The sequence below is a fragment of the Girardinichthys multiradiatus genome, chromosome 14 (assembly GCF_021462225.1).
Source record: "Girardinichthys multiradiatus isolate DD_20200921_A chromosome 14, DD_fGirMul_XY1, whole genome shotgun sequence".
Classification (NCBI taxonomy): Eukaryota; Metazoa; Chordata; class Actinopteri; order Cyprinodontiformes; family Goodeidae; genus Girardinichthys; species Girardinichthys multiradiatus.
Window position 1 is genome coordinate 29210714 of NC_061807.1, and position 13330 is coordinate 29224043.

The 13330-nt window shown below is 39.8% G+C and overlaps 1 protein-coding gene across 6 annotated transcripts in view; it reads right to left on the minus strand.

Moving 5' to 3' along the window:
• pcdh7b (protocadherin 7b) overlaps nt 1-13330 on the minus strand; it is a 163489-nt gene that overhangs the window by 77575 nt on the left and 72584 nt on the right. For 2 of the 6 annotated variants that reach the window (XM_047385689.1, XM_047385692.1), the window contains exon 2: nt 6900-7119. The exons of 3 other annotated variants lie outside the window; for them this stretch is intronic. In XM_047385689.1, the coding sequence (XP_047241645.1) occupies nt 6900-7119 (220 nt within the window). The remainder of the gene's footprint in view (nt 1-6899; nt 7120-13330) is intronic. One more of the 6 variants, XM_047385690.1, reaches the window with a different exon arrangement.

Below are 13330 nucleotides of genomic sequence, written 5' to 3' on the forward strand. Positions count from 1 at the left end.
AGTGTGTTCCTCTTTCACTCTTTTTTTTTCTCTTAGCTTCCTTCTTTTTACGTTCTCCCTAGTGCGTTCTCTCACATCATCTCTCCAGGTTTTCTTGTTATTTCTATCTCCCTCACTGTTGCCTTGCCTAAGGATATCACAAAGAGAAATAAAGGGTGAGGGCTAAGGGGACAGATGGAAATGAATGAGAGACACAAACCATGACTGCAGGCACAAACAGGAAGCAAACCCTGCTGCAAAATGCACAAGCCTCCGAACCTTTCACAGTGCACGGAGGTGATTATCAGCCCTTTCATTTCTGCTCTGCTTTTAATTTTCCCGATTAACAATGTAGTGCTTTTACTTCTAACTGTGAGCACGGGCTGTAACCTTGGGAAAGGCGATAGGCGAGCGGAGTCGTGTGTAACATGCTGATTGATGGAGCTGGTGCCTTCCGCCGGGTGATTTCTCACTACACCGCTTCCTTCATTGAGTGGCAACGGACATACCAACAGAGCTACTCATCCCTCCACCAAACTTGAGGGAAATCAGACCTAAGACCTATGCTCGCTGCCGCTCCGCTCTTGAAATATGAATGGTTTTAATTAAACAGACTCGCTTTGCCATCTGGCCCTACAATTGGGCCCGCCTAATGAACAGACTTGCACACAAACATGCAGCACAAGCGCGTGCATTATTAACCAGGCTAAGCAGCCTTCCAGCAGCCAAGGCTTTGGAAACAGAGAAACAACAACGTCCTAATCTAGCGAGGTGCTTGAAGGAGTTGCAAAATGATTGAGTGCCTGGCTGTGCCAAATGAAGGGTGCGGATGACCGCAAGGGCTCATTTGTTTCCATGTGACTGAGCATGTGTGTTCTTGCCTCACATGTATGTTTTTTTGGGAGTTAATTTCAATCTCAGTTTGTTGCAAGTGTGTCAGAAAAAGGTTCAGTCCTTGACTACCTGGCTGATAACTGCTGTGATGTGCCACTTTTCTGTCCTACTCCACTGAACTGACTAGCCAGCAGCACTAAATTATGTTGTTGGTAATCCACCTGTGGTACCCCAAGTTGTCTCAGCGGGAAGAGAGTCGGGAAGGAGATAGAGTGTAGTTTTGTGCGTGTGTGCAGAAGGGTAACTTTGTGGCAGCTGAAGGAGAGGTGTGGGAAGCATGCTAACATTAGCAACCAGCAGGGCATGCTATCAGTCTTTTGGAAGCTACAATATATTTGGACTAATATGTCTTAGAAGCCGGTCTAAACGAGTCGGTCTGGGATCAACCTCAGTTAGGTAATTTGCAAGTTAAGTAAACTCATTGATACAGTAGTTATGGGGTGGTTTCCAATATTAAAGAGTTAGTTCAGATTTCAATGTGAGCATCTTTAAAGTATTCATATGTTATACTTATCTTACCTGTAGTGGAAAAATGTTATATCACCATGATCTTTTTGAAAATAAAAATAAATCCTTGGAGTGGTAAAAGCTACCTAGCTAGTGCAATATATGCCATCTGACTGATAAAGCATCTTTCTACCACGGGTAAGGGAACAATTACCTTACCTATTAGCTCATTTCAATAAATCTAATCTAATTCTTTAAGATAGACTATGGTTTTAAAAGGTAGCTTCAAAATTTGCAAAGATGTTCCATCACGGGGTTCCTACGGTTGGTAGTCATTTTGATGAGATGCCAAAGAACTTACTCTAGGAAGTGAAGAGTAATGCGGTATTGCCCCTCGCGTACATCGTACCGCGCACTACTGGTCAGCTGGCTGAAAGAAGACCACTACTCTTTTTCACAAACATTAGAAATATGTAATTTCCAATTACAAAAAAGTATAGATAATATTTATCATTAATATGGGCAATCATTAATATGGATTTTTATTTTAGCAGCAACACTTATAATTGTTGCTTTTCTGTTTTGAATGAAAGCAATTAGATCATTTTAGGAATTTTTGTTTTAAATCTCTGCATAAATACTGTGAAACTGTGGAACTCAAGGTTAGAATACTATGAGAATCTCACAATAAACTTTGCTTATTACACGGTCATCAGAAGGAGTCACAAATAACCTAGGCATTGCTTTTTCAAGAATGTTTTTCGTCTTAAGCTGAAGTTTAATAAGAAACTGATTTGCACATGTCCACATGGGATGCATTACCATTATACATCTTGGTATAGCCAGTGGCAGCTCAGCATACACTACGATATTAACTGAGGTTTGAGCACAAGCATTTGAAGCCAAAGTGGAAGGTTACAGTGATATGTATTTCCATTTTTCTATGCAGCAAGAGAACCAACTCACAATGTAATGATGCATGGTGTGGATCAAATGCAAAGGATCCTTGGCAGAGTGACCTACAGCAACTGTCATAGCAAACACCACATATCTGCACTGATGTGCTGAGAAATTATATTACATCTTCAGTGCTGGGAGCAGCTTAGTTTTCACACACGCTTCTCGCATGGAAGCGCTTCACACGCCTCACTCATCATGAAAAAGCGATGTGGTGTTGTGTGATTTGGAGGTGTGCTTGAACTAACACGGTAAAAATTGAAAAATCCCTTGCCCAACCCCCCACCCCATTCCTGCGGCGATGCAAAGATCAATAACAGAGCAGGAGCCTTTGACCTGCCGATAACGGTGTGCATCTGGAAGGGCTCTTTGACTTCCAGAATGGCCTAATCGGGGTGTTTGACTCCAAAAGCTCAGCATTTATGAATATCTGATGAACGCTGGGGTGAGCTTATGAATAAGTGAGGGGGACCAGCTGTGCAACATAAAAGACAAAAAATTTGTTTTTAAATATCAAGACTTCAATATAGATACTTTCGATGAGCATATGGAGTAAGAAGCAACACAAACATACAGGTGCAGCTCAATAAATTTAAATTTGAAAAGTTTATTTATTTCAGTTATTCAATTAAAAAACTTCAACTCATATCCTACAAAGATTATTCAGACATAGAAATAAATTTTCTAGGGATTTATTTATTCTGACCATAGGGGTATGATGCCATGACATTTTACCAGCAGACATTGATGCCACAAGGAGGTTAACAAAAAGTCATTAGAGAGGCTGGCTTTTCACAAACTCCTGCTTTAAAGCATATTGTGTGCAAGGAAAAACTGTGGCAAAAGCTGCACACACAACCGGAGCCTTGAGTGGAATTTTTAACCAATTCAGTTTATTTATATATCATCGATTCCAAACAAATGTCACCTCAAGAAACTTCACAAAACAGATCCAATTAATAAATCAACATATACTATCAAATATATCCGATTACATAGACAAATTCAAATTAAATAACATACATTCCAACTTGATCCAAGTTCACTAGTATGCTAACTGCTATACGTTTTTGAATCTAATGGCCAATACGAATTTGGGGGAGATTTGCAAGGTAGGATTTGTGGCTTGAGTTAGTGCTCCGAAAGACAGCGCACAAACGCATTCAGGACATTCACATTTTGATTTGAAATACTTAAACTAATAAAATTTTCAATTATATTGTATTTTATTGACATCAATGGGTATGTATTTTGTATTACAAAACAAAAAAACATGTGTTCAAAAGATATGCTTCTAACTTGCAGCGTTTCACTGGTTTGTATATCTACTGAAATAAAATATATAACTTATTTCTGCAGTGTTTCTAAAGTCAGCCTAGTAGGCCCTAAAATCTGAGCTTGATTAGTTTTGTATTTTATTAACAGACATAAGTTTTCAGCCTGACCTTGATGAATGTGGTAAGAAAAAAACAGACCCTGGTGCATTTGTAAAAGGGTTGAAAAAAATGGAGGGATCAGGAGCAGGAGGCAAACAGTCTGCCTTTTTTGCCTTTGTGTGTGTTCGTCCCCCAGGGGAGGAAAAGGCAAAGGTGGGTACTCGCGAGTGAGCATTTATGTGCGAGCAGCTGCACTGGAGGGCGACTGTTTGAGGACGCTCTGTGAACATTAGTAGACTGGAAGCGAGTGAGAGGTGGAAAAATGAGGAAATCAAAAAAGAGATGTGGACATTTGCCTTTGTTTGAGTCTAACCTTGACGCAAAGCAACTGCAGTCTAATATATTGAAACAGAAAAATAACTTAAAGCAACTGATTTGCTTCCGTTTCTTTTGACAAGGTTAAAAGTTTTAAAGGTTTCAAATGGTCCAAAGAAAAAAATAAATACCACAGATCAAACCAACACAGATGCATTTCACCATCTTCTAAAACATATAGCTTGAACTTGCTCTTACACTTCTGTGTCACTAATGATGCCCATGTTAGCAATAAGCACCACAGCAAGCTATTTGATAACTTTGTTCTACTTCATTCCCCCATAGTTTCCTAATTTTATAAAGGGGACCTCACACAGAGCAAATGCAGCGCTGTGTGAACTCTGGCTACATGTAGGGGAGTGCTAATGACTACAGTTAGTTTTGTACGTGAGGCTGTAGGAATTTGCCAATATTTGCCCTAATTTTCAACGATTGCATTCTCTGTAGGTATTTAGCTAGTTATGCTTTTCTTCCCAGAGACTTAGAATAGTCTTCTTTGTGAACATAGAGATTTCATCACATGACTTTGACAATTTATAGCCAGGCTAAAAAGCCACCCTGCTGGCTAACAAATCCCAGATAACATTGCTTTCTGGCTACAGAGTATAAAGCATGAAAATTGAAAATTATATAGTGTACAAAAGGTGCATACCCTGCATGACTTCCAGTCAAACTTCTACCATTTCCATCTGCAGCCACAAGGACCTACATGGAGGGAGCAGTTTGGGCTGATCTCTTTGCAGATACCAAGCTGCATGTTGTTTCTCTTAGATGGGAAACTGATTCTCAAATTGACCTTGTTTATATTCTCAAACAAATTCTGTCTACTGCTCCAGTATTTTTCATAGTTACCCTCAAAATGTTTTGAAATTGACTTTATGCCATATGTCTGGTGAGGTAAAGCAAAATAGTGGGAAATCTTTCAACATTTACAGATACTTGCAAAAATACTCCTACCCCTGAACTTCAATGTATTTTTGTGTGACAAGCCAACAAAAAGTAGTCCATAACTTTAAAGTGAAATTATGCAACAGATTCTCCAGACCTTGGATTTAGGTCTGGACTTTGACTGGGCCATTTTAACAGCTGTATGTTTAGGTTTGCTGTCATTACTAAAAGGTGAATCTCTGACTCACTCTCAAGCCTCTTGCTGCCTCTGACAGATTTTCTTCCAGGATTTCCCCATATTTAGCACCATCTATATTTGCATGAACTCTGACCAGCTTTTATGTCCCCGATGAAGAAAGGCATTCCCACAGCATGATGCTGCCACCACCATGTGCCACATGGGGATGCTGGGTTTAAGGTAATGTAAAATATTAGTTTTGCTTGCTATAGCTTTTTTCTTTTAACTATGATTTGTGTAGGGACTAACAAATGTCCTGTCAGCAGAAGTCCCACCTGAGCTCTGGATGTCTACATTGTCATAGGACTCATAGACTCCTTCTCTGATATTTTTTTTTCCCTTGCAAGAATTGAGACTTTAGGTGGATACCCATATCTGGAAAGGGTTGGGGTAAGATTTTACAATTGCCTGGTATTTTATGTTGCTCTATCATCTAAAATTCTGATAAAATACTGTGAGGTTTGTGTTTGCTGTATGACAAAATGTGAAAAAGTTCATGGGGGTGAATACTTTAGCAATGCACTGTAGCTTGCACTTAAGGATACATTTATAAATGCATTTTGGGTTGTACTCAAGGCTGCATATATAATTTATTAACCTACTTTGTATACTGTAATCTATTTTTGGATCCGTTTGTACACCAGTTTATGCTATTTTTATTCTAGGAGTGGATTTGACTGACAAGGTAATCATGGTTAGGATGTGACAGTCTTGCTAGTGACTGTCTCAGCTGAGTGACTAAACTGCCGTAGACTGTAAGTTGTGCGTATTATGTGAAAAATAAATAAATAAATAAATAGCATCCACAAGGTCACATCAAAGGCAAATTTTGAGTTTAGGTTCAGTGTCAACCAGTCCCTAGCCAACCAGTCACTCACATAGGCCCTACAAGTAAAGCAATCTTTTTTTGATCTGGAGAATATTTTTGACTTGTGATAGCCACAAAGATCTGCCATTACAAGTGTGACATATCCATCTTTTGCAAGGGAGAATGTGAATCTTTAAGCTATTTGAATATCACTCACTAAGCTCTGGTGGAAAAGCCTCTGCACTTAGGCTTAGCACTCTCAAGACAGCTACTCCTTGTTAAGAGTCGCCTCAGACTTCTCCTATGAATGGGACCATTACCCTCATCGCTTACTGCACAACCACTCACATATACACACACATATGAACACACAAACGCATCTATGGATATCTTTCTCTCAACTGGAACAAACTGAATGCTTTTAGAAGAGCTGCAAGCCAAACATGCATTGCAGATCTTTGCGGCAGTTGTCTGTATAGCTTCTAAACAATTCCTAGTGAGTACTGGCTCGCTGCTGTGCCCCTTTTCCGCCTCCCTTAAAGAATGCAGGGTGAGATAGAGACATCTTATAGAAAAGCTGATCTACATGAGAAAGAAACTTAAATGGGAATTGTAAATTATCCTAGATGCAGATCTGGATCATTTACAATAGGATAAAAGGATCAAAATGACGAGAAAGAGGTTTATTTAATTGAGGACGGTTAATGTTGCTCATTTGATCAGACAAGTCTGATGTTTCGTAATAACAAATCTGCTACATCCTCAGCTGCTGCATCACAATGGCGAAGGCATAGTTCAACTGATGACAAACGTGAATTAGGGACATTTCTGTCAGTTTGTGAGGCTGACTACCAGCGAATGCCCTTATCCCAGTATGTGCGTGTGTGCCTCCTATGTCTTAGCGGATTCTTAATCTCCTTTCAGTGTTTGCCCCTACCATTTTCCATGTGCTCTGCCTCACCGACACTGCCATCCGGCGTTGTCCTCTCGTAGCTGTCCTCGGGCAGGGGGAGGGCGCCCAGCCGGGGGCCCGAAGAACTCTTGCTGCTGGGCGTCTCCGATTCATCCAGGCCGCTGTCGTAGCAGCTCTGCAGCGATCCCTGCTGGTGAGGGTCCTGGGGCTGGCTCACCACCGAGAAGGTCACTCGACGAAACGGCTACAAGAGAAACCAAACGTCCGGGGGTCACTATAAAAGGGACTATTTTAGCTTTTTTCTACTTTTACTGTAAGATATGATTTTGGGAGTTGGGTCCGCTGAAAATCAGACATGGACTTTCAGGAAAGGATGTCAGGAATATTGGAAAAAATGGGTCAAAAGAGGCGCAGAAGTGTATAGGCTACATATCAGGGGAGCCATTAATAGTGATAACATGTAATCTGAACCAAAAATAATAAGAAATGCCCTAATTTCCATAGAAATAGACTAACACAGTTAAGTTTTAACAAAAACCCTAGCAAGAAACTTTTGCCTAAGTTATGTAAAACCTAAGCAACTTAGTAGACATGGAGGCTAGTCATCTCTGTGTTTTAAGTCTAATTTGCCCACTGAAAGTAAGAAGAAAGACCTGATTTGAAACCAGAAAGCGGAGCTACAAAGCAAATGCCGGACGCATACAAACAGGCATAGCCACTTGTTGCCATGTTACCACACAAAAGGTTCGGCTAGGTGAAAGGTAGGTTCAAGCTGTCATAACATGAAGTCTGTTTGAGCACATTACTAAACAACATCCTGTGTTAGGTACTAACAGCATATTATCAAGAGCAGGGCCTGTTTCTCACTGTCTTCGCCTGTTTAATTTTCTTCCAATGTCTCTCAGTCTCTGTCAGAAACAGCACAAAGGTAATGGCAGAGAGGAATGATAGCGGGACAATGAGCGTGAAGTAAGGAATGAAAGAACTGGCTTGGTCATTATAACACTAAATGGCATAACAAATTGTTACTGCCATTCATTAATTAGATACAAACACTGTCAGAGCTCCCCTCTGCAACAGCAAATATTCATGCACCTTGCTGGACTGAAGCTCCTTCTACTCACAATCCTTCTCCTCCCACTGTCATTTCTGTTTCCTTGTTCAATCAGGAGAGTATTACATGGGGCAGAGGCTCATTACTCAAAAATGCTCTCCCCAGCCTCATCACACATTTGTTCCCTTAATTCTCTCACCTGAGGGAGATGAAATGGTTAGCCTCAAGTGATTACAATTTAAATAGGTACATGATAGATAGCTTTCCGTAGCTTACCGTTCACTAGATTTTAGAGGCACAGGTATGTAAGAAGTGACTCTTATAAAGGCAGCCTGGAGCATAAAGTTTGACCCAAACACCTATGATGTAATTGACAAAAAGACGTATGTATTGTTGTTGTCAGGACAAGTAAAACACTGGTAGCATGACTCATTCCTAGCAACACCAACGATGACACTGGTTGCTGTACAGCAAAATCAATTAGTTTATGATCAATCCCATTGGTCATGATCCAGTCATCTAGAGAGAACTCTTGTTAACTCTTGTCTACATGACCTGAAAACATGGGTCAAAAGGTAAAAAGAGGTGTAAATAAAGACATCTATTGATGTTTAAACGTTGGTATTATATTATAGTTAAGACCTGATCACACTCGATCAAGCCTAACTTTCAATGTCTTGTTTAGGCAGAACTTGGGGGACATAGGGGCTAAAAAAGTAAAGCTGTATGTGCTTTTTTGTTGGCTGAATAAATAAAAAGACTGACCGATATGAAATATCCACAAAAACAGAAGATCCAAATGTATGGCTAATGCAGGTTTTTTGCTGCTTTTCTAACTTCCTATGGCAGCTAGCTGTCCTGCAGTGCCAACTCTATGTCAACATAAACATTTGGTTGCAGCTAACCTTAACCAAACAAAAAACAGATGGACATCCAGTGTTTGGAAGGCATGGCTCATGGAAGTTCTTTGCTATTTTTCTAAGTTCCTGTAGCAGCTAGCTGCACTGCAGTGTGAACAATTGCTTCAGTATAAACAGGAACAACAAGTAGACTTTCAGTTACAGTTGTCTTTTTTTCTTCCTCTATAACAGTTATAGCCAACAGTATTTTTAATCTGTGCTTTTTTATTATTATTTTCAAGTTTAATGTGCCTGGTAGATTAAGATGCTATCCTCAGCAAGCACATGTTGGGTGTAGCTATGGCAACCCCACTTCCTGCACACTGACATAAAGCCAGGTATGAACTGATTATATCCTGGTCTTCCTCTTTATGTTGAGGTGATCATGTGTTAATTTAATTATAATAAACAGATGTAGAAACATAAATTGTTGATATGTCACTAAGGTATTGTGTTTTTGTTATTTTACTACCTTGAGACACATGTACCATAAAAGTACTCAGCTAAGCTAATGCTGTGTAACATTCTTTTTAGATAATGTTTTTTTTTTCTAAGTCCTATGGGAAAATGGGTTTCTTTTTGCTCTATGCATGTGTAAATTTTTAATTTATCTATTTCTCCCCAGTTCTATTTTTCTGGCTGGCTGGCTGGCTAACACAGCTATCTTGGCAATAAATCATGTTTCCATGTAATTACAATCAACACTTGACAAATTAATTGGTATAAATATTCATGCAGATTTCTCTTGGCTAGTCAAACATGTGTTGTATGATAGAAACTGAGGCCAGGAAGAAAATCTGATCTCTATAGGTGTAATAACACTGAAAAAAAAGAGTTATGATGAGAAGAAAACATTTTGTTTGGTTGGTTGTGCTATGTTTCTCCAAAACACTTAAGTGTGAGGTGTGTGCTAACAAGACTTCCAGCTTGTGTGAGGCATAAAAAATGTGGCTATTTTCTATAGATCGGGTTCAGCGGAATCCCTTTGCCTTGTAGGAAACACAATTTTCTAATGAAACACATTTAAAAATGTCACCTAATGAATTGCCAGCAAGCTGCAAAGAATGAAAAGCACTTGAGGTAGAGCACATTGAAGCAAAATCGAGTTTGGGAGAGAGGGAAAAGTACCTGATGGGAACGGGGGAAAAAGAAATGAACAAATAGATTTTATTCACCTGAATTTCCTCACTTGTTTTCTCTGGAGGGAGAGCAGGAGAGAGGAGAAGAAAGGCGGAAAAAAAGCTAATTTGTTTGCAGACCAGAAATAGGGTTCATGCAGGGATTGCCAAAGGCGTTGTATTAGAATCTGCACCCCTGATCATCTGCAAAATAACCTTTGCTCCCTCTATTCTTGCTTATTTAAATAAAAGAATAAAATAAAATAACATTTTCTGTCTATTTTTGTGGATGTCTGAGGATGTGCATTACAAATAAAGGAATCAGGTAAATTATGTTACTTGACATGCCCTCTAATTTCACATACCACTATCAGGTTGGCATGACTAATCTTATTTTTTCACATTTTATTTTGAATATTCATTGTTAATAAATTTTACAGTGTGCCATGCTAAAATCACAAAACAAACCGATTCTGCCATGAAGAATGAGACCTAGCAACAGGCTGCCTTAAGGTTGCTGAAATACATTGAGAGTTTGAAGATTAACAGGCTGGCAGCACTGGTGGTGTAGGGCTTAAGCGCGTGACCATATATAGAGGCTATAGTCCTCAATGCGGCCGTCCCGGGTCAGAGTCCCGGACCCTATGACCTTTGCCTAATGTCTCCCCCTCTCTCTCTGCCCCTTTTTCCAATCTGTCTACTGTCCAAAAATAAAGGCCTCTAATGCCTAAAAATATCTTAAAACAAACAAACAAAAAAGATTAGCAGACTGGAAGTGTTAGGACAAAAGATGGCCAATTGATGAGCAATTATTTTGTCATTTTGCACATAGGTGCTGACATATCACTATATAATAGTCTTTTTCACACTTCATGAGTTAGCTGTTAGAGTTTCTTTTCCTACTTCCCACCCAAACATCCTGCACTGCTCACCCACCAGTCATTTAAGCAGTGATACAGACAGAATAACAAGCACATCTGAACAAGCGGAAATGTTTTGACACTATCCGATTACATTTTTGCTGAAAACAATTACTCATAGGTGTGGGAACTTTCACTTGCATTTTTTACCTGATGCCCGTGCCGTGCCTTTTTACAGACAATCAAAAAATTTTATGTATGGCTTTTATTACTAGTAAGCACCACATCGCTTTATATTTACCAAATGCGTGAGCACTTCTTAAGGGTCACAACAGTTCCCTCAGATTTACATCCAGCTGTGACAGCCAGGAAAGATTGGGCAAGTCCATCAAAACTAAACAATAAAAACTGGCCACAGTTTTACTGGGAGCTGTACCCGATTATCGGACCAGCCTATTTCCTGGATGCTAGAGGCAAAACACATGTGCTGCCTATCTCAAAGATCTGAAGCCAATAAAAACAGCATTGCACCAGTTGTGTCAACAGTGAATGACCTCTTGGATTTGATATGAATTTATCTCCTACCCCAAAAACATTTTCCTCCTCTTTCAGCAGATATCTGGTTTATTCACTGCTTCTTCTTTTATCTACTGGAGAACCTTGAAAGGCTAACGCACTCCTCACGCATGGAGTACTCTGTCTCTTCTTGACGCTCGTTATGGTGATTATTTAGTCTATACAGCATGTTTAAGGTCAAGTATTCTATAAAAAATGTAATTCTCAGACACTTGTCAAGTAGCATGTCAGTTATTACGTATGATTGCTGTACAGTGCTTTGAAAAATATTCACAGCAAGAAAAAAGCTGTTGTTGAAAAGAATTTCTAAGATGTCCTGTTTGTCACAAGGCATGTAGGGATTATAGCAAACAGCTGGAAGAAAGTATTGCATGGAAAACTAACACTGCACATTACCCAGTCATTGGCCCAGTCAAAGCCAAGGCAAGGGAAGTTTATCTGTATAGCACAAAGCAATCGTAACTGCTTTAATGGACATCTAAACTGAGAATCTGTGGTAAGTATTGGAAATTGGTGCTTTCCACCTAATCAAACTGAGGCAGAGCTATTTCGGAAAAATGGGAAAATTGCAGTGTCTAGATGTGAATTACTGGTAGGTACATGTCCTAAAAGATTTGCACCTCAAACTGCAGTGAAAGGTGGTTTTAACAAATTATTAATTGAGCTTTTCAGATTTTCAATTCTAAAAATGCTAACAAATCACGTGTCTCTTCCTTCCACTTCACAAATATGCACTACATTGTTTATGTTTAACAACATTCTAATAAAACACATAAACATTTGTGGACTTTAGTAGCTGTGTTTATGCACTAGGTGGCTCCTCATCCATTTTCACTTGATACATGGGTTTATAATTAGGCCCACCTTCAACAAAGCCTCCGGATGAAATGATGGCTAATGGAACTGGTTTGAAAACTCGGTGTGTGTAATTTCAGCTGTAAATACCTTTGGCAGATGGCAGTGACCCTCTACGGTGAACCACAGGAAGTAATTGTGGCTGGGTTGGACTTGGGGCAAGGGGAGCAAACATAAACCCAGGTCCGGTGTGTTATTGCAGTCAACCCTGAGAAATGAAGGGATGCGGAGGAGGGGAGTTTGAGCAAGCGCGATAGACAGGGAGATAAAGAGGCCAATTGAAAAGGAGGGGAGCCAAGAGATGGAGAGATGGGGAGAGTGACGGAGGGCAGCGACACATGAGTGCTGCCACGATTGCCAAAAGTGCCAGTCGGTAATTAAGAACCCTTGTTTCATTTTTAATGGGCAACCAGGCGGTGACCTGATACACCACCTGAGACACACTAAGAGAGAGCCAAATAGCCACAGCATACAAAAACAACATACTTGCAGGGATCTTAAATTGGCTCAATCTAATTGCTTCTGCCTGCTTAAATGCAACAGAAACTTGGTGCAATTCCAGGAGTGGGAGTTGCAAAAGATTGTGAGATACATCGTTACTGAAGTGATAAATGAGACAAATGCCCTTAGGCTGAACTGACGGCTAATCAATTAAAATCTGATCAAGGTGGATTCAAGTTCGATTTGGGTTCTGTCCAGTTGTAGTAATTAGGGTGTTACAGAAAAGGATGCTGATGCTTGTGGTCCCTTAGCGACCAAAAACAAGACTGAAGGCTGGATGTTCTGGGTATTGGCAAAGGTACCTTTACCGTTTGATGTTTTTCACATTTTGTAATTCAACCAGGAGAAAATTCCATGTACATGATTTGGGATTTTAAGTGAAAGACAAACACAAAACATTGCATAATGGTGCGCACAATTTTTAGGGGAAATAATGGTCAGTCACAGTCAGACATTCAAACACAAGAATGCTTTGATCTAAGATCTTCCATTGTTTAAGGTGTTGCTGGAAGGTGAACCTCCATCCCGAAATCAAGTCTTTCCAGCCTCTAAAAGGACTTCTTTTACATTTGCCCTGTATTTACTGTAGCTC